Source organism: Girardinichthys multiradiatus, chromosome 10 (assembly GCF_021462225.1).
Source record: "Girardinichthys multiradiatus isolate DD_20200921_A chromosome 10, DD_fGirMul_XY1, whole genome shotgun sequence".
Taxonomy (NCBI): Eukaryota; Metazoa; Chordata; class Actinopteri; order Cyprinodontiformes; family Goodeidae; genus Girardinichthys; species Girardinichthys multiradiatus.
The window spans coordinates 27906070-27927558 of record NC_061803.1 but is presented as its reverse complement, the minus strand read 5'-3'; the positions used below and the strand labels follow the sequence as shown (position 1 = coordinate 27927558).

General features: G+C 40.9%; 1 protein-coding gene and 1 long non-coding RNA gene across 5 annotated transcripts in view; one reads left to right on the top strand and one right to left on the bottom strand.

The window, feature by feature from the left end:
- Positions 1-6867: 6867 nt before the first annotated feature.
- The window catches only part of LOC124874704 (cerebellar degeneration-related protein 2-like), a 30217-nt gene continuing 15595 nt past the window's right edge, over positions 6868-21489 (bottom strand). For 2 of the 4 annotated variants that reach the window (XM_047376177.1, XM_047376178.1), the window contains 5 exons: positions 11701-11813; positions 10163-10311; positions 9908-10072; positions 9609-9816; positions 6868-8950 (listed from right to left, as the gene is read on the bottom strand). In XM_047376177.1, coding sequence (XP_047232133.1) covers positions 8183-8950; positions 9609-9816; positions 9908-10072; positions 10163-10311; positions 11701-11739 — 1329 coding nt within the window. In that variant the 5' untranslated portion in view covers positions 11740-11813 and the 3' untranslated portion in view covers positions 6868-8182. Of the gene's footprint in view, positions 8951-9608; positions 9817-9907; positions 10073-10162; positions 10312-11700; positions 11814-13160; positions 13346-17715; positions 19080-21489 lie in introns of those variants that run through there. The other 2 variants (XM_047376176.1, XM_047376180.1) reach the window with 2 other exon arrangements.
- Positions 13489-17102, top strand: LOC124874706. Its single transcript, XR_007039872.1, has 2 exons — positions 13489-13596; positions 14095-17102. It is a non-coding gene; the product is annotated as an uncharacterized LOC124874706 (long non-coding RNA).

The following is a 21489-nucleotide window of genomic DNA, read 5'->3' as shown; positions in this document are numbered from 1 at the left end:
GTGAAAATTTCAGATAGCAAATAGCAAGATGCTTTCAAGCGCAGCGCAGAAAACTCCTTAGGTTTCTAAGGTGTTAAAAGCCGCGACTTAGCATGGTTTTGTCAACGCTAACAATCCTCCTGCCCTTCATTCATACTCAGCGTTAATTGTCCCAAAACACACATCACATCATTAAACTCCTTCAATTGTAAACTTGTCTCTTAATTAACCTCCATTCTGTTTCTAAGCCTTAGACATCAATGGGTCACATATGTTTTTAAGGAAAGTTTCAAGCTTGGCTATGTTGACAGTGTAGTTAAGGAGTTGGATAGAAAAAAATGCTAGTTGGAACAACATTCATTATAACAAAGCTGTATATATAGGAGGTTACCAGAAAAAGGCATTGTAGACTGCATAACAGGTGCAATGTGTTGCAGGTGACGTTAGTGTAACAGTTTGATAAGACTGCTAGGTGCTGGATAAAACCCTGGTTGGAAGCCTTTTACTTGTTATAGATCAGCTACACAGTGTTGCAATTGAAGAAAAACCTCTCTACTTACATTATACAGGTCCTTCTCAAAATATTAGCATATTGTGATAAAGTTCATTATTTTCCATAATGTCATGATGAAAATTTAACATTCATATATTTTAGATTCATTGCACACTAACTGAAATATTTCAGGTCTTTTATTGTCTTAATACGGATGATTTTGGCATACAGCTCATGAAAACCCAAAATTCCTGTCTCACAAAATTAGCATATCATTAAAAAGGTCTCTAAACGAGCTATGAACCTAATCATCTGAATCAATGAGTTAACTCTAAACACCTGCAAAAGATTCCTGAGGCCTTTAAAACTCCCAGCTTGGTTCATCACTCAAAACCCCAATCATGGGTAAGACTGCCGACCTGACTGCTGTCCAGAAGGCCACTATTGACACCCTCAAGCAAGAGGGTAAGACACAGAAAGAAATTTCTGAATGAATAGGCTGTTCCCAGAGTGCTGTATCAAGGCACCTCAGTGGGAAGTCTGTGGGAAGGAAAAAGTGTGGCAGAAAACGCTGCACAACGAGAAGAGGTGACCGGACCCTGAGGAAGATTGTGGAGAAGGGCCGATTCCAGACCTTGGGGGACCTGCGGAAGCAGTGGACTGAGTCTGGAGTAGAAACATCCAGAGCCACCGTGCACAGGCGTGTGCAGGAAATGGGCTACAGATGCCGCATTCCCCAGGTCAAGCCACTTTTGAACCAGAAACAGCGGCAGAAGCGCCTGACCTGGGCTACAGAGAAGCAGCACTGGACTGTTGCTCAGTGGTCCAAAGTACTTTTTTCGGATGAAAGCAAATTCTGCATGTCATTCGGAAATCAAGGTGCCAGAGTTTGGAGGAAGACTGGGGAGAAGGAAATGCCAAAATGCCAGAAGTCCAGTGTCAAGTACCCACAGTCAGTGATGGTCTGGGGTGCCGTGTCAGCTGCTGGTGTTGGTCCACTGTGTTTTATCAAGGGCAGGGTCAATGCAGCTAGCTATCAGGAGATTTTGGAGCACTTCATGCTTCCATCTGCTGAAAAGCTTTATGGAGATGAAGATTTCATTTTTCAGCACGACCTGGCACCTGCTCACAGTGCCAAAACCACTGGTAAATGGTTTACTGACCATGGTATCACTGTGCTCAATGGGCCTGCCAACTCTCCTGACCTGAACCCCATAGAGAATCTGTGGGATATTGTGAAGAGAATGTTGAGAGACTCAAGACCCAACACTCTGGATGAGCTAAAGGCCGCTATCGAAGCATCCTGGGCCTCCATAAGACCTCAGCAGTGCCACAGGCTGATTGCCTCCATGCCACGCCGCATTGAAGCAGTCATTTCTGCAAAAGGATTCCTGACCAAGTATTGAGTGCATAACTGTACATGATTATTTGAAGGTTGACGTTTTTTGTATTAAAAACACTTTTCCTTTATTGGTCGGATGAAATATGCTAATTTTGTGAGATAGGAATTTTGGGTTTTCATGAGCTGTATGCCAAAATCATCCGTATTAAGACAATAAAAGACCTGAAATATTTCAGTTAGTGTGCAATGAATCTAAAATATATGAATGTTAAATTTGCATCATGACATTATGGAAAATAATTAACTTTATCACAATATGCTAATATTTTGAGAAGGACCTGTATTAAAAAAATCTCTAAGGAATATCTCCAAAGATTTTTCATGTAGTGTATTTCTCTCATGGAATCTGGCTCCCCATCAATGAAAATAAAATGTTTGTCATTGACTTCCTAATGTTCCGAATCATTTGGTCAGTAGGTTGTAGAAGCAACAATCCACTAACTGCCAATCCCTACACACATCCCAATAGAAGACTTTTCACAGTATTTATAATGCCTGGTAGTTGTTAAAAGAAGTACTAGCAGGGAGCGTCTTTACACCTTGAACGTTCGCCCATTTTTACACAGTCTCAGAAATCATCAAAGTCCCGCTAAAAGAATCCAGAGCATTTTTAGAAATAGGTTCAGTTTGTGCACTAAACTTGAGATGTACTGTACAGCACAGCCAGCAAGTAGCTTTGCGGAACTATTATTGAACTATTAGAGTACTTTAGAGAAGAGACTGGTTCAACCATCAACCTTTAATCCAACTCACTGGTGATTTGATATGGTTATAAATTAGTAGTGTGTCGAGACAGAATGAAACAGTTTGCAACTGGAAAAAAAGCCTTGGAATCACATTGGTTGCTGTAAGCTCATTCAAGTTTAACCTGTTTTTTTTTTTCAATTAAATTGAAGGTTTCATGCCTGTTAGCTAATTTGGTGAAAACTTACAATACACCTGTGGTTATCAAATGCTTTATGCATGGTTTATATGCTAAAATACATACAAATTCAGTGATAAATTTGTAAATGTTGGTATCATTATTTCATTTGAAAAACAAATATATATATATATTGCTTTGAAAATACCTGTCCAGGGTGTACCCCGCCTCTCGCCCATAGACTGCTGGAGATAGGCACCAGCTCCCCCGCGACCCACTATGGAATAAGTGGTAGAAAATGACTGACTGACTGCTTTGAAAATGACCATGTAAAAAGACCAGGCCAAGTTTAAATTTGTCCAAAGACCAGTTGGTGAAATTGACCTTTTTATGACTTTTGAAAGAGTTTGTATTCAGTCAGACGGTTGAAAACCTGCTGATATAATACAGATTCTGATAAAATCTAAAATGTTAAAATCACAGGGCAATGTGGCAAATCAAAGATAAATTTTTTTTCAAATTGTATTTATTTTTGTTTCACCGTTATTTATACAAATATATCTTACTGAGACACGGGAGTCATTTTCAAGAGTGACTTGTTTAGATAAAGAATCTAATTAGATCGCATTCCTTAAGCCTAATTTAATTTTTATTTGTTAAGAGATTCAAGACAAGAAAAAACATCTACCAAACATTTTTCAATCCTCAATTTTCTTTTTCCTGTTGTATTCCAGACCTGGCAAGAAAATTCCATACCCTAACCCTTTCAACGTTTTTAAGACTGCATAAGAACCTTTTTTAGAACTTGTAGCAATAACTAGGTTTTCCAGTACCACCATCTTGACAAACATTTAAGAGTTGGTCAACAAGATTATGACTTTTTCAGTTTATGTCAAAATCTTATCTCTTGGCACTATTTGATTGGTTGAAGGATGTACTTCAGTTAGGTGTGACGTTTATTCTCAGAAGTTACATTTTATAAATTTGAAGTCATAGAAAATAGCATAAATCTCCCAAGAAGTCCCAATTCTCAGTGGGAAAGAGGTTTTTCACCATCCCAGACCTCAAAATCCAATATGGCTGCCCTCTCATATTTAAAAAAAACTCCTTACTTTCTCTTCTGACCAGTAGTTACGCAGGTAACCACAGAAAGCACAAAATGTTGCAAAATACATACTTATTAGCTTGTATTGCCAAAAGCTGTTACCATGGTCACTGAGCATCCCACTTAGCAAATCTCTGGTTTTTAAGCCCGGTTTGATGTCATTCTAGGATCCAAGTTCTGACTTGACAGTTAAATGGTATGCAGCATAAGTAGCCACCAGAACTTGCTCCTGGTTCACTGTTTCCCCCTGTTCAAAATTTATTTTGAGTACCACTAGAGTCAGCCCATGTACTACAAGTGGCACTTGCACCACAGTTTGAGAACCACGCTCACCTTTGAAAGAATCCTGTTAAAAAGACTTTAACTTGAAGCAAACATTAGCTAAAAACTGTATGTCAGCAAAATAAACAAAACATTTTTCATTAATGTTCGCATTACTAAGTGAAGATCATATGAAGTAGGATTTCTTGCTACACGGAGCAAAGAGAAAACCGTGGGAAGATTGGTTAAGCATTTCAAGATGATTACTAAAAAGGGTTTGAATAAATGGTCTGAACTTGTATAGCATTTTTAGAGTCAAACCGATCACTCAAAGCGCTTTACACTAGAGCCACGTTCAACCAATCGCAATCACATTCAAACATTCATCTCACCGAAACGCAGATCGGAAGGCAACGTGAGGTTAAGTGCCACTGTTAATGCTGTCTTATAATAGCCATTAAGGTGTTATAACTCATCTATGCTCAGAACAACAGAAAACAAGGTTTACTAATACTTTTAGGGAAGGCAAACTACCACTTACATAAAAACAAGCTACCTTGGCAAGTAAAGCTGTGTATTCTTTATCAAAGGTTAAAATCATTCTGTTTATCATTTATACCTAGAAGTCAGGGAAATTAATAAGAATGGCCCATAAAGTTTACACTTGGAAAGTGGAAGATATCCCACAAACACCAACCTTAAATCAAAATGGCTGTTGCCTGTATAAATGCAGCATGAGTTGCAGTCACAAAGCTTTCTGAGCTCTTCTGATGGTTTGGATCTCTTTAAATCTTATGCACATATAGTACTGTACAACATCTCCTAACAAGCCCCACTTGTTTTCTGAATAGGAACTGGAACACAGATTAATTAGGTGCAACATCATTCCTGAATAGAGTTCTTATCCTGAATCCCAGATCTGACTTCCAAGGCAAATGGGAGTATTTGCTGAGGGTGGGAAAATGACCATATACACATGTAAGAGGAACAATTTATGATTGGGTTACATAAACTGTGCATTAGATGAACGCAACTAGAGGAACTTGAAGACAGGAAGTTTTTGCAGCCAACTATCCCTGAGCAGGGTGCAGAGAGTAGGAATTACTGTTTGTGTACACAATGGGATATAACACCTATATGGACATGTAACATAAAGAACATTTTTGACAAGCCAACTTTATACTGTGGACTAAAAGTCCTTTCCTTCATTCATGTTGTTCAATCTTTATGGTTGCAATGCAAATTTCCCATTTGTTTTTATTAAAATAGTTCATCTTCTGAGCTGCAAACTTGTCTAAATCCCTATGTGAGTGATATCCTACAAGTACATACAGGTCCTTCTCAAAATATTAGCATATTGTGATAAAGTTCATTATTTTCCATAATGTCATGATGAAAATTTAACATTCATATATTTTAGATTCATTGCACACTAACTGAAATATTTCAGGTCTTTTATTGTCTTAATACAGATGATTTTAGCATACAGCTCATGAAAACCCAAAATTCCTATCTCACAAAATTAGCATATTTCATCCGACCAATAAAAGAAAAGTGTTTTTAATACAAAAAACGTCAACCTTCAAATAATCATGTACAGTTATGCACTCAATACTTGGTCGGGAATCCTTTTGCAGAAATGACTGCTTCAATGCGGCGTGGCATGGAGGCAATCAGCCTGTGGCACTGCTGAGGTCTTATGGAGGCCCAGGATGCTTTGATAGTGGCCTTTAGCTCATCCAGAGTGTTGGGTCTTGAGTCTCTCAACGTTCTCTTCACAATATCCCACAGATTCTCTATGGGGTTCAGGTCAGGAGAGTTGGCAGGCCAATTGAGCACAGTGATACCATGGTCAGTAAACCATTTACCAGTGGCTTTGGCACTGTGAGCAGGTGCCAGGTCGTGCTGAAAAATGAAATCTTCATCTCCATAAAGCTTTTCAGCAGATGGAAGCATGAAGTGCTCCAAAATCTCCTGATAGCTAGCTGCATTGACCCTGCCCTTGATAAAACAAAGTGGACCAACACCAGCAGCTGACACGGCACTCCAGACCATCACTGACTGTTGGTACTTGACACTGGACTTCTGGCATTTTGGCATTTCCTTCTCCCCAGTCTTCCTCCAGACTCTGGCACCTTGATTTCCGAATGACATGCAGAATTTGCTTTCATCCGAAAAAAGTACTTTGGACCACTGAGCAACAGTCCAGTGCTGCTTCTCTGTAGCCCAGGTCAGGCGCTTCTGCTGCTGTTTCTGGTTCAAAAGTGGCTTGACCTGGGGAATGCGGCACCTGTAGCCCATTTCCTGCACACGCCTGTGCACGGTGGCTCTGGATGTTTCTACTCCAGACTCAGTCCACTGCTTCCGCAGGTCCCCCAAGGTCTGGAATCGGCCCTTCTCCACAATCTTCCTCAGGGTCTTTTGCAGGTGTTTAGAGTTAACTCGTTGATTCAGATGATTAGGTTCATAGCTCGTTTAGAGACCCTTTTAATGATATGCTAATTTTGTGAGATAGGAATTTTGGGTTTTCATGAGCTGTATGCCAAAATCATCCGTATTAAGACAATAAAAGACCTGAAATATTTCAGTTAGTGTGCAATGAATCTAAAATATATGAATGTTAAATTTTCATTATGACATTATGGAAAATAATTAACTTTATCACAATATGCTAATATTTTGAGAAGGACCTGTATAGAGGAGTTAGGACACAGGTACAGCAGCAGGTAAATTTGGCCTAAACGTGGTCCAGAACTCCGGTTCCCTTTAGAAGATGGACTTAACTTTATTAAGGTCAATGAAGCAACTTCGTATGCATGCAAAAAGGTCAGACATGTTCAGGACCAGCTAAAGTAACCATCACTTTATCTAGACTTCTCTAAATTTTCAGCAGCGTTAACGAGATTAGTGTTGCTATTATTAGCACCTCTAGGTCAAAACACAGACAACAGAGCAGTTCGAAATAGTGTCTTGAAAAGTATTCACACCCCTTAAACTTTCTGCATTAGATCACACTACAAACATCACTGAATGTCATTGGGATTTTATACGATGGGTTAACACAAAGTAGCATATAGGTTTGAAGCGGAAATAAAATTAAATGTTTTTTTTAAGTTTTTTACATAAAAAAATCTGAAAAGTGTGGCATGTATTTGTTTTCAGTCTCCTTTACTCAGATAAAGTCCAACACCATCAACTGTCTTCAAGGGTCACCTAATTTGTAATGAAGGCCATCTGTGTGTAATTGAATCCCACTATAAATCCAACCAAGAAGCCTATAGTAACTCTAGAAGCTGCAGAGATCCACAACTTAGATAGGAAAATCTGTCCACAAGACAACCATTGTTCGTGCACTTCACAAATTTGGCCTTTATGGAAGAGTGGCAAGAAGAAAGCCATTGTTGAAGCCATTAGAAGTCTTATTTGCAGTTTGCCACAAGTCATGTACGGGACACAGCAAACATGTGGAAGAAGGTGCTCTGTCTTTTTGTCCTACATGCACCACGGTATATGTTGCAGGAAACTAACACACTAAGACTTGATAATTGACTACTTTGTGTTGGTCTGTCACATAAAATCCCAACAAAATAAAATTATGGTTGAAATGTTGAAAAGTTTAGGCATTTGAATACCTCTGTAAGGTGCAGTATGTGAGATCGGCTCTTTTCCTATAGGAGATACATACGTATTAGCGAAGCTTGTTTAATAGTGAACAGATATACCTTGACTAATTGTTACATTTAGCTTTCTTTCCCTCTAAGAGACAATTTGTCTTATTTTACTTAAACCTGAATGTTAAGTGCAACCCTGAGGCACTTTGCCACAGCTATGGTATTATAAGTGTAATGTGTAGAATAAGTAAGGCAGTAAAATAGGTCTACAAATCTTTTTCTCTGATGGCATGCACTTCTGATTTGGTTTATTTTCTGGAGGGTTAACTTTAGCTTAGATCTGGATGAAATCAATACTTTAGTTTGAGTAGTAGCACCCTCTATAAGATTGTGTACAATAGCCCCTTGTTCACAAGCCCGCGCACCTAACATTTAGACAGCAGCATCCTTGTCTGCTGTATTTGTGACCTTAGCGTTTACTTGATTTGCCAGATTTGCCCGGTTTGCTTGCTTTCGTAGCTTTGGTGGCTTTGATGTCCATTTTGGTCTTTTGGATGCGAGAGAAGATCTCCTTAAAAAGGGCCTTGTACTCTGGAGTGTTCTGTCCCAGCCGCTTATCCACTGCCTCCACCTGCTTGCTGATGCTCTCAATGGCTTCAGGGGTGGAGGGTGACTGGGTGGGCGTGGGGGGAGGTGCCGGAATGGGGCCCATGGCACAGTCTTTCATGGACGGGTCACGAGAAACAGGACGGGAAGTCTGGACACCGGCGTGGCACAAGCTCTCCTCGTGCCGCCTGCATTTCCCCAACAGCTCCTCGTACTTCTCCAGTAAGGCGTGATACTGCTCATCCACCTCCCTGAGGATGGACATCCCTCTCTTCCTCACACTGTTGGCGTGGAGGGCGTAGCTGCCTCTCCGGCGGCCAGACGCATCCCGCGCCACGATGGCATTGAGCGCTGTGTCGCTGCAGCTCTTCCTCACAGGGCTGGACCCAGGTAAGTCTTCACCTCTAACATTTCTTCCACCTTCAGTCTCTTCCCTCACACCTCCACCCATCTCAGCGTCCTCCACGTCCAGGAAAGTGTCGGTTTCTGGGGTGATGCTGAGGACAGTCTGGGTTAGGGCCACACCATCATCCTCATTGCTCAGCAGGAAAGTCCGAGCGCGACGAAGCTGCTGCAGCTCCTGCAGCTCCACCTCCAGCTCTCGTACGCGTGCCTGGCAGCTCTCAGCATCCTGTGAGGAAACAAAAACAATTACCAATACCTTCAAGTGGGTTTTTGTCTGGTGGTCATACTATGTGAAAATGAAAAAAAAAAAGACATCAAACCTTGATGATGTGGAATATGAAATAATATTCATGCCCCTTTTCCTGTTCCACATTTTGTCACATTATAATCACAAACATTATTGCATTTATTTGTGATTTTATGATGAGCTGCAGAGATCTAAAGCTAAGGTGGGGAGCTTGACCTCCAAGCAGGGCAACCACCCTAAACAGCTAGAGCAACAATGGTTTAGATAAAAGCATACTGAGTCTTAGGATTGCCCGGACCTAATTCTAATTGAAAACCTGTGGCAAGATGTTTGTAAAAGCTCTCCATCCATTCTGACTAAGCTTGAACTGATTTATTGACTCTGGGGTGGGTGAATATAAATGCAAAGCACACTTCTCAGATTTTCATATTTGAAAAAGAAACAACAACTTTAAAACCGTTTATCATTTTGTTGGCACTACTTTGTATTGCGCTTTCACCTTTAATCCCAGTAAAATACATTAACGGATGTAATTTTTACTGCATGCAATAATTAGGGCAATATTTTTTCTAGAAACAAAATCATGTAGCATACTAGAATTGGACAAAATTGCTCAGCCAACCCTTTTGCTCTTTACCTGCACCCTTGTCTGCAGCCGGGAGAACTCTGCAATCAGGAGATTGCACTCCTTCTCCACTCCCTCCCTTCGACCTCTCTCAGTCCGGACGGCAGCTCTCAGCACCGACGCCGCCTCCCTCAGGTGCTGGTTGTCTTCTTCATATGGCTGACGCTTGGCATCCATTATAAAACTCTCAGCCCTGCCCACTACAAACTCATCTTCATACCTGACAAGAAGAGATTTGTGTTTTATTCCTTTCAACTGGACAATATGTTTAAAGCTGCTCGTCCCTTATTTATACTGCAGAAAACACCCACCTTGGTGCTGTGCAAAGCTCCCTCAAGCACGGAAATGAGTGAATGGTTTTGCGTCGCTCCCTTTTCTCCCTCCTGACCCGGAGCTGCTCCATAGAGCGTAGCTGCTCCACCTGTGCTGACAGAGACTCCACCTGGTTCTGCAAAGTCTCAATGGTCCCTGTCAAGCTGGAGCAGAAGAAAAACAAAAGGCATATGATGGAATCAATAAGAACAAAACAAATTAAACAAGTAAGGAGAACTCCCCATCCTTCACACCTCTCGATCTTTTGCTGCGAGGCTTTGCTGGCCCTGACCAGTGTGTGGTTGGTGCGCTCCAGTTCTCTGGCTGTGCCATCCAGCTGCTCGTATACTCTGGCATGTTGCTCGTTCATGTCCCGAAGGACCTCCAGCTGCTTCGTCAGGTACTACAGAACAAATGCAAATGCAGATTTGGTACAAATATAGGCACAAATTGGACTTAGATACATTTTGCCCTCTAAAACTTTAACTTGAAGAGCATTTAAATGATACTCAGGCTCTACCAGCAATATAGGTGCTCATATGTAAGAAAAACACAAAATGTGGGGAGTATAGATACTATAACCTGACCTGGGAAGCAAAAATAAATAACTTGACTTGACTTTATGTGACAGAGCAAGACAAATGAGTGAAGAGAAAGTTATTTTTATCCTTCTCTTTTTTTTTTACAATAAAAAATCTTAAAAGTGTGAATTTCATTTGTATTGAGCCACCCAGAACCCCTTCACGGTGCGTTCGGGGTGATGTGCAGTATTCGTTTTTTACCACACATAGTGGTTTATTGGCATGTATGTCAAAAAGTGCGTTTGGCCTTCTCTGACCAGTGTAACAAGTTCATAATTTTTTTGTCTATAAAAACAACTCTCCCACCTGAGCTGTGGATCTCTGCAGCTTCTCCAAAGCTACCATGTCCATTCTGTATTTTTGGATGATTATATGAACAGAGCTCTGTGAAATCTTCTAAGCTTGGAATATTGATTTATAACCTAAGCCTGCTTTTAATCTGTTGTGTTCATTGATCTTCATGATGCAGTTCGTTCACCATTGTTCTCTAACGAACCTCTGAGGCCTTCACAGAACCAATGTATTTATACTGAGATTAAATCAAACTAATTATGGGACTTCTAGAGGTAGTTGGTTTCAGTAGATATGCAAGATCTTATCAAAAATGTCAAAAAACAGAATTTGCTTTCATAATTATGCACAACTCTGTGTCAGTCAATCCTAATGAAAGACACTGAAGTTCTAGGTAATGTGACAAATCTTCAAGGAGTATGCATATTGTTGTAGGTTATTGCAGACTATGCCCTCTAGTGTTCTGGGATGCCTCTTCTAAACCCATCTCTGGTCGTCAGGCAGACCACATCAGGCTATAACCTTTGTGCACCTCACTTTTCTTATCAGTGGTTGTAGTGTAAGCCTTTTTTACTTACAAATATTTGTCATTTTGCAAAAACTTCAAAAGAAATGAAGAATATGACTGGGTTCAGCTCCCTCGGGCACCCAGCTGGATTAAGATCCAGTTTAAGCTATTAGGGGAAAGTAGAAAGGAAAACAAAAAGAGCTGACATGTTGCTTTCATATACATGAAAACTGATGGGCGATGAAATATTTAATGCCCGGGCTACATTTCCTTCAGAACTATTGGCCACACATTGAAATAAACAAGTGTGAGATAAATGCTTGCCGGCTCATCAGATCTCTAGTTGGCTGTCACGTTCCAAACAAAACTGAGCCGAACCTCGACAGAATATGACAAACCTCTGTGTTCGTACCTCAATTTCTTGCCCTTGCTCCTCATTAGTGATGTACATCTGCTGCAAAGAATCCTCCAACTCTTTGTTCCTCTCCAGTAAAGTCTTCCCAAGCTCTGCTGCCAGGTGGAGATCTGGGCATGAGGAGAAAATAAAAGGAAACACTGAATAAAAGGTGCCAGATTCAATAACCATGTGGAAACAAAAAACTGAGGGAAATTGAGGAAAGAAATAATGAATGAATGAATATTTATGCCACTGAATGAAAAACAAAGGAAGATAGATTGCAGATTTTTCAGGAAGTAAAAGACTAAATAAAGCAGCATAATTTATATTATCACCATCAAAGTTAATGATGCACATTGCTCTATTATAGGTAAGGGAATAATTGAGTTTGGGGTGATAAAACGGGTCCTCACATCACCACATTCTGCAGTTGACCAGCTAAATTATAGAAGAAAAAGGCCGAGCACCAAACCCCTTCATTGCAGCACACCAACCTCTGCAGGTCCTTTTCTCCAGTAACTTCATATGAAGGTCAGACACTGTTGCCAAAATGATTTCTCTCCACAGAGATGCAGCATATTGAGATGCTGGAAGATTTTTTTTTATTCATAAAGTTGGCAAAACAGATTGTAAATAAGAGCTCCACTGGAAGCAACTGGAACAAATTTTACTGTTTCCATCTAGGCTTCACCGTGCTAATGTCCATCCAAAGTAAGATGAGTCACTTTCATCATTCTCTGTTCTAGCTGTGCTCTGATTCAGCAAACCTGGCGGCCTACATTGCTGGGCGTCAGCAAGATGTGGTCTGCAGCCTCTCTGAAAGAGAGAGGAAACTAAATCACCAGAGGATATCCCTTATACACTTCTGCTCCTAATATAAACAAGCAGTGGTAAACAACTAGTGGTGGAAGAGTCTTTTTAGAATGGGGTATTTATGGAAATTTTAGAAAGATTCATAATACCCCAAACCATAATAGCATCTTCGCTGTGTTAAAAGGTGACAGATTTTCTTGAATTTATACCTCAGCCTTTTCTCTATCGTTTTTACCTTTCAGAAAAGTCTGGAATGACAACACTGAGCTGATATCTGATGAAACTTTGGAACACAAAGAGGTCTGCTGAAGAACCAGATGCATTTCTCAAAATATTCAGCAGGTGTTTTATGAATTTTTCGCCTTTTCTTTAGTACATGACTTTCAGGTTCTGCTCTTCTGTTGGCAGATCGCTTCTTTAGGCCTGTCACTCAGTGTGCTCTGCAGCTGAATGTGTTGCACTAATATTTTTAAGTCCAAACTGCACAACATGGCATAAAATTCCAAACTAAAAGCTCTTTGGACACTATCTTGTTGTTATAAGTGGTATAAGTGTATCGTCATTATTGTCATTGCAAAATTCAACAACAGTGTCACAGTTTACTTGATATCATGCAGTCTTCAACTATGAACAACAAATTATTTAAATTTTACAAATTGTACCTTAACAGCAATGTCAGTTCCAATTCCACCAAGTAAAACAGCAACAAAATAAACCTACAAAATTTATTGTCAAGTATTTAATGGCCTTAAGTAGCTATATAGACGAAGTGAACACAACACACCATCTGCGATAAAACAGTCAAGAGGAGAAGAAGAAAGAAAAATAGAGTTAGCGTGGAAGAGAGAAAGAGCACAAACCCATACAACTAACTGGGCAAGAAAAAAACGTTACAAGTCCATACTCCCTCATGACAGACCCAAAAGTGACCTAAACAGGATGACATCACACAGGGTGGAACCCTTGCATATTTACACCACATGTGAAGAGCTCACACACTCCTTCGACCGACTCAAATGAGCAGAGACCATCTTTGTGACCTCTAGTAGGCCTGTCTCACCAAATGCAGTTTAATTTTTTGGGGTTTTTCTCGCCAATGTATCCATTTTTAGTCAGTGGACGACTATACGCAAATATATTCATAAAGAGCCATGCGTGATGATGTCTTCCAAAGCCGTGTTGTTTTAGTAGCTACATATCACCCACGAGATTCTCTGGAATGTGGAAAACAGGACTTCTTCTGTTTCTATTTTCCTTCGCTGCAGACACTTTACAGAGCAGGCGCTAGGAACATTCAGGGACTAGAAATTTGATTTTCAGTAATATTAAAGTTTAAAGTCATCATTTGTGTTGAAAGGTTTCAATGTTGGTATGCTTCCTTTAATAAGGCTGACAAATGCTATAATTAAATGAATGTAAAGCCAAGATGTGTTCATTCTCAGCATCTAAAGCCATGGCCTTGCTTCTTAGTAAAACTCAATGCAGTTATTGTTTACAGGTAGCAGTGCAATTGCATTACTTTACGTAACTGGTGTAGTAAAGCAGCATATTCCATAATGAGCGGTACTTGTGTTTGCTGGGCTTTGACTGTTGCAGTAACAGACATATTGCCAAAAACATGATGATAATGGTAATTCATTGGATGGACGGATAAATGGACGGATGGACGGACGGACGGACGGACAGATGGACGGATAAATGGACGGATGGACAGATGGACGGACGGACAGATGGACGGATAAATGGACGTATGGATGGACAGACGGACGGACGGATGGATTATGATGTGAGTCTTTAATTTAATCTTTATTTTTCACAGTACATGTTTACATAAATTCCTCAGAAATGCATTTTTAACTATAACTGGGTTATCTTGTGGTTGCCAGATTTTTTTAAGTGAAAACTTCTGAGAAAATCTTAATATTCTAGGCAGCATAGCATTCCAAGTGCATTAATTTTGTTACAAATTTAAGAACAGTGTTTTTACGCTCTCCAAAGTATGTAGATGATTATATTATTGTTTTCTTTTTTTTTTTTTTTATCACAATTTACTTGCAAATACAGTAGCTTTTGAATATTTTAATGGAATCACTCAATCAGTCGATTAACTTCAGATAATACTATATTATTATAGGGGAAAAAAACATGCTTAAAAGTTCAGTTGCTATCCTGAAGACAAACCGAGCTCAGGATATCAGTTTTCATCATAATCAAATTAAAGTTGCTAAAAAAGGAGACAGTGAGAGACTAGTTGTTCAATTATTCAAAACATTGTCCTCAAACTGAGCCCACTAAGAATGGTAAAAGGTTGTACTGCCAACATCTCCTCCCCAGCTTAAATTGAGAACAAATGAATAGATCCTTCACTGAAACAAAGTTAGCCCTGAACTATCTGCTGTACTAAAAAACTAAATTAGTCCTAAGTAACATTGTGTTCCCAGTGATACCTGCCTGCATGACATCAAGGTGATACAATGACAGTGGTGTTCCTTACTGACGCACTAGCATTTAGAAATGTCACCCAAGATGAGCTGAGGCAGTCAGCACTTTGAAGCCCAGCATCGCTCCATGAGCTCTGACATCCTCTCTGCTCCATCAGACACAGCTTCCTACAGATGCACACATGAAGACCCTGCTGAGGTTTTTGTTTCATCTCCATTCCAGTCTTGGATTCATCCAGTTCTATTTGGCTCTTCTTTTATAACTCCATCTTTTGAGTCTCCCATAAATAAAGGCTGTTGAGCATCTATTTTTACAGGTCACTCAATTGTGCGCCGGAAACAAGTGTGATTGAAAATCCATGAGCTCATGGCGGCAAGCAAATGTGTCCTTGTGTGTGTGTGTGTGTGTGTGTGTGTGTGTGTGTGTGTGTGTGTGTGTGTCTGTGTGTGTTTTTATCCTAGTAATATTCTAACATCAGCATCATTTCAGCTGGCACAAAAACAGGAGACTGGAAGAAGGAGGAAGGCCGGAAACGAAGTAAGTGGTGCAGAGAACTTGATGACTCACCAATCACTTCAATTAGGTCCAACAAAGATCTGAGCACAGGGCTGTTGGCCCATTTGTACACACTGCAAGCTGAATGAATGGTAGGTTTGGTACACTTTAGAGTAAAACAATATGCTTCTAAGCTTGATATGATGGAATCGAAACCATATAGCTCATATAAACTCATGGGACTGATGGGGCAAATGGGGCCTTTAATGGATAGAGGTTAATCAGACGATTTTAAATTAAGTTTCATCACCAGGACTACAAGAAAAACCTTTCCATCTCACTGTTACAGTGAATAATTTCTTCTTAAATCAAGTTATTTCAAAATACCTACTTTTAAGCTGCCAACTTTGGAAACCAAATCCTGCATTCTGATGGTTTGCACACACATACGTTCTTGTGTGTGTTCTGCTGAGGTTAAATGGGAAACAGTTCCTTTCTACTTTCGCCACATGCTTGCTCAAAAGGAGGAATTGCTGCACAGTTAATGACACCATACACCCAGCTGGGCTTCCTTAGATACCTTTTTAACAATCAACAGTATCAATTGAATCTGACTGCATTGTATTATAGATGAGGTCCCAAACTGGAAAGTATGATGGTAGGATGAAGGCAATTTCAACTGAAACACCCCACAAAGTTGGAATTATGAGCTGGAATTTCAGAGCAACAGGACCTTACCAAACGTCCGCACTCAAGATGGCTGCTACTTGCATCAAGAGTGTAAAACTTTCTTACTGTGACTGTTTTTCGCAGTTCTGTATTTTTTTATGTCAGTCAGTCGTACAAATACTACATGTTTATAAGACGTGATGTTTTAACTGTGTTTGTGTGCATGAAATACCGCGTAGAACAGTGTTTATTGTCATTAATAGTGTTATAAGACTGAAGTTGCAGTTGCTAGCAATAAGAACAACAACAAGCAGGAAACAGGAACGCTATAACTCAGAGATTACGTAAACTCCGACTTCCAAGGTTAATGGAACGCATCATTAGGACCCTTGTTAAGGTGCCTGCATCATGGACTCATCAAAATACCAGGAGATTTTAAATAAAACTCAGGAGGACTTCTCCAGTAAACTGCAAATGTGCTCTCATTGGGTCTTTTAGCAGGATAATAATCCTAAACATATGCTCTAATCAACACAGAAATGGTTCGTTAGATACCAAATCAACCAGACCTAATTCCAAGTCATGGGAAGAAATAATAAAAACTGAGAAGAAAATATGCGAGGGTAGCAATTTCAACTGGTGTTTTGACTTTAAAAAGTATTTAACAAAACCACAAACAAGTCCAAAAACAGTCCACCAAATTGACTTACTAACAATGTTACCACAGCCTTTGGAAGAAAAACAGGCCCATAGCATCATAGTACTTTCACTCTACTGAACAGTGGTCATGGGGTACTTATGAAATGTTATAGGACAAAACTGAGCGATGTCATACTGTACAAAAGTATTAACAGCAGGGTTGGTAATACATATGGCAATGGTGATTCATTTTTTAATCTATAATTTTTTAGCATTCGATTATTTTCGCCACTTAATTGAAAAATTTCAATCCGGTGTGAAATTCTGCAACTTCCATAAGAAATGTAATTATTTTAAGACTTTTTAATATCAATACAAGGGGTGCCACAGTAAATGTGACAGGCATTGTATGTTTACCAATGCTTTATCCTTGAGAGTTATTGTTTTCTTCACAATGATTTAGAACCAAAGATCAAATGCCTTACTTGAGAATGTATTTATTTAGGATACATTGGATCTGCCTGTAAATATACTCCCATGCTATTGATTACAATAAACAAATAAAATGCGGCTGCAAAATTAAAGTCTGTAATTTTATCCAAAATATCTGGATGCTTTTGGGAGTCACCTTGAAGTATTATATCAGATCATTTAACCCAATCAAGCATTTCAGTAATAGTTTCGTCAATGTGTTTTCTATGTATAGGAATAAATCCGAGGTTGGTGCAGACCATTTCCAGCACCATAAAGGCCTTTACTTGGCATGCTTTCAATGCATTGTTGTCAAAGAAGCTCAACCTGCTCCTTAGAAGCTCCTTAAATGTGAATTCCCTTTTAGCATGGGTACAAAGCAAAGGCTTTCGGTGACATCTCTGCCTTGGTCTGGGAGCTCCACAGAGAGCCTTTGTTCAGCTGACTCCGGCGGTGCCGTACAGCGGCTAAAAGAGGGGATGCTGCGGTGTCTTGTCTTACCCTGCTCCAGGTCTTGTTGGTCGTACCACGGCTCTTCCTCTTCGGTTACGAATTCCTCCATTTGCCCTGAGCTGAGCATGGGTGTCCCCTCCGTCCAAACAAAGAAGAATAAATCCACAGAAAGAACCCCGCCAACGCGTCTATGACGGAACAATAACCCTCCAGCAGCTGCGGCTGCAGCAGCAACAGAAAGAAGTCTCCCCCAGACGCCGAGCAGAGCAGCGGTCCTCTCCCTGGAAAGCTGCTGGAGCTGCTCCCCCTGTGGCTGGCTGTCTTTCTCCCTATCCCTCTCTCTCTCTCTCTCAGAGGGAGTGTGGCTCTACGTGTTTCCTCTCTCCTTCCGCTTCTCTACTGCTTCCTTCAATTTCATCTCCCTACACATCAACCCAGGAGCACCGGCCCATCCTAGAGCTCCGACCAACCGTGATAGTTGCTGCAGAGACTCAGACGTGGCAGAGATGTTGCTACAGCCGCACCTCCTTGCTCCCTGTTTTTAGATCAGAGGCAAACTCGCGATGCCTTCAGGTGCAGCTCGCAGGCCACGCTTTTGTCTCCACTCAAGCGTGCAAAAGTAGATGTGATTGTAGATCTAAGCTTGTCAACCTTTTATTTAAATCAAATTAACTATAATGGCATTTTGTATTTAGAACTAACGAGATACTGACAAAAAATCAAATATCAAAACAATATAAACACAATGATCTATACTATCATGAAGTTTGCAGATGACACCACTGTCTTTGGTCTGATCCAGGACAATGAGTCTGCATACAGACAGGAGGTGGATCGGCTGGTCCACTGGTGCAGTCACAGCCACCTGGAGTTTAGGAGCTTAACCCGCTCAAGACAGTGGAAGTGACAGTGGACTTCTTAAAAACACCCTCTCCCCCCCACCACACACACACACACACACACTGGCTCCCCTCATCATCCTCAACAACACCACTACTGTGGATCACTTCCGGTTCCCAGGAATCACCCTTTTTTGGGACCTAAGATGGCCCTCACACTCATAATAGACACTGTTTAGAAGGAGGTCAGGCAGAGGTTGTACTTCCTGCGACAACTGAAGAAGTGCTTCCCTCCATCCAGTACAGGTTCAGGGTCAGGAAAAGGACAGCTAACGTATCTGAAGACCCCACATATCCTGGACACAAACTGTTTGGACTTTTACCTTCAGGACAGCGCTGCAAAGTGCTTTAATCAAACATCAACCACAATGTTCGTTGTATTTCATTGAGATTTTATATGATAGAACAAGAGAAAAGCCCTTGAGATCTCTGACCCACATGTTTATCACATCTTGATCAACTGAAAGCTCCCAACATGGAATACGGGGCTGAAGTCACCCCACCACTATTATTTTCCTGATCCACCTTAAGAGGTAGACACAAACCTGTAACAACTCTGGACTGTATATTGCATGGGGTGGGGGGGGGGGGACTATTTTAGTCAGTCATCAGTGAGCTTGTTGGTGCATACCTAAATGCAAAAAAATGAACAATGGTGCCAGTTATCGTGGTGCCAGTGGCACAGTATAGCTCCAATGCCTGTCAATCAAAGGAACAAAGACGAAGCTGATGACGGAAATGATAGGACTTCTCCGTCTATATGCCGCAATGTATTTAATGGCTGGACAGACCACCTCCCTCTTTTGCGGTGCCTGTTTTTACATCTCTTTTTGATGATGTACATTATAAAACTACATGTGTCCTTCTTTCGGGGCTCCTTCGTCACTTCGATCTCCGCGATGATCTAGGATGGGAGCCTGAGTGCTGATCTCTGTAACCATTCCTCTACCTTATTTAGATTAAAAGTGTTAAATGTTTATTTTTGCTTGAGAGTCATTCCTTTAAGAGAAAGTGTTGTAGACAGTGGGGTCGCTCCTGGGGACAAAGAGCCGGAGGAACTCCGAGGTGTCTAACTGCCAACAGAGTGCGGTAGCTCAGACAGTCCCATGTTTTTCTGTGGTCCCTACATGGCTTGTGATAAACCATAAGTTGAATAATTTAAGGCTTTTCTCAACAATGTTTTTTTAAGGCGGCAGCAGGTTGGTGTAGCTCTGTTACTTTTAATTCTGATTAATTCTTTTCAACTCAAATTCTAACTCAGATTTCTCTTATTGTGGATAAAAATTTCATTTTTTGGGCGATTATCCTCTCAGGTATCGGATGCTTTGTAGCTGGAAGGATTTTTGCTGATACTTTTTTACTTTTGGACATTTGTTATGATGCATCACCATGGCAAAAAGGTGGTTTTTACAACCGGGAGCAGCTGATTAAGGTCTCAAAGCTCAGATACTACTTCAACTACGACCCCAATTCCCTGATGAGTTGAAATAGAGGCCCTGTGGATGCAGAGCAGGAACAAGAGAGGAGGAAGTTAGAACCATCTCTTCCATCGATCATGATGGGCAATGTGAGATTGTTGGAAAACAAGTTGGATGAACTCCCAGGCCTACAAAGGACACAGAGTATCAGGAATGCAGTCTTATGTGTTCCACTGAGACATGGCTGCAGGATCATATCCCTGACTCCAGCGTCTCTCTGCCAAGCTTTCTGACCATACTAGCAGACAGAGATTTAAAGAGGAGCTGCAAACACAAAGGAGGTGGACTGGCAGTACTGGCAGAACAACAGTACTGGCAGAACAACAGACGGTGTAATCCAGGATATGTTACTGTGAAGTCTCGTCTCTGCAGTCCAGATATTGAACTGTTAGCAGTAAGATTTGGTCCATATCATTTACCCAGAGTTCACCAGCATTATTTTGGCAACAGTATACGTTCCACCTTTAGCTGTTGCTAACACTGCATGTGATGTCATCAGCTCAGTTGTTGCTAAGCTACAGACACAACACCCCAATGCGTTTGTGGTAATATCTGGTGATTTTAACCATGCTTCACTCTCTGCTACACTTCCAACGTTTCAACAGTTTGTCAGCTGCTCTACTAGAGAAAACAAAACGTTGGATTTGTTTTATGCAAATGTCAAGGACTCATACATCTCTACAGCAAGACCTCCTCTTGGCAAATAAGATCTCAATCTTTTCTCTGTTCAAAATATAAGCCCCTTGTTCACAGGCAACATGTCATAAGGAGAACTGTGAGAAGATGGTCACAGGAAGCTGAAGAAGCCCTGCGAGGTTGCTTTGAGGCTACAGACAAGGACGCACTGTGCCACCCACATGGAGAAGACATCAATGGCATGACTGAGTGCGTGACCGACTATATAAACTTCTGTGTGGATACCACCATCCCCACCAGAACAGGGAGATGCTTCCCCAATAACAAACCCTGGATCACCAGTGACCTGAAGGACCTGCTTAACGATAAGAAAAGAGCCTTCAGAGAGGGAGACAGGGAATTATTGAGGAGTATAGAGAAGCAACTCAAAGTCAAGATAAGAGACAGCAAGGTGGTGTACACAAATAAAATGGAGAGCAAGCTCCAGCAAAACAGTATCAGAGATGTGTGGTCAGGGATGAAGAAGATCACAGGCTTCAAGCAGAAGGACAACTGGGCCGATGGATGTCTGGACAGAGTCAATGAACCAAACACATTGTTAAATAGGTTCAGTTCAGAAACAAGCTCAGCATCCTCCTCTCCTGCTCACAGCCAAACAGACAGCTGACCCCTACTTGACCCACAGCTTTCCTCTCACACCTCAAATGTTTCCACCTCAGCCATGGACGCTTCTGCTTCTACATGTTTGCCTTCAACCAAATCAGAAAATGCTGATGCTCCCTTTGCCTCCCTCTTCCACCTGTGTGTCT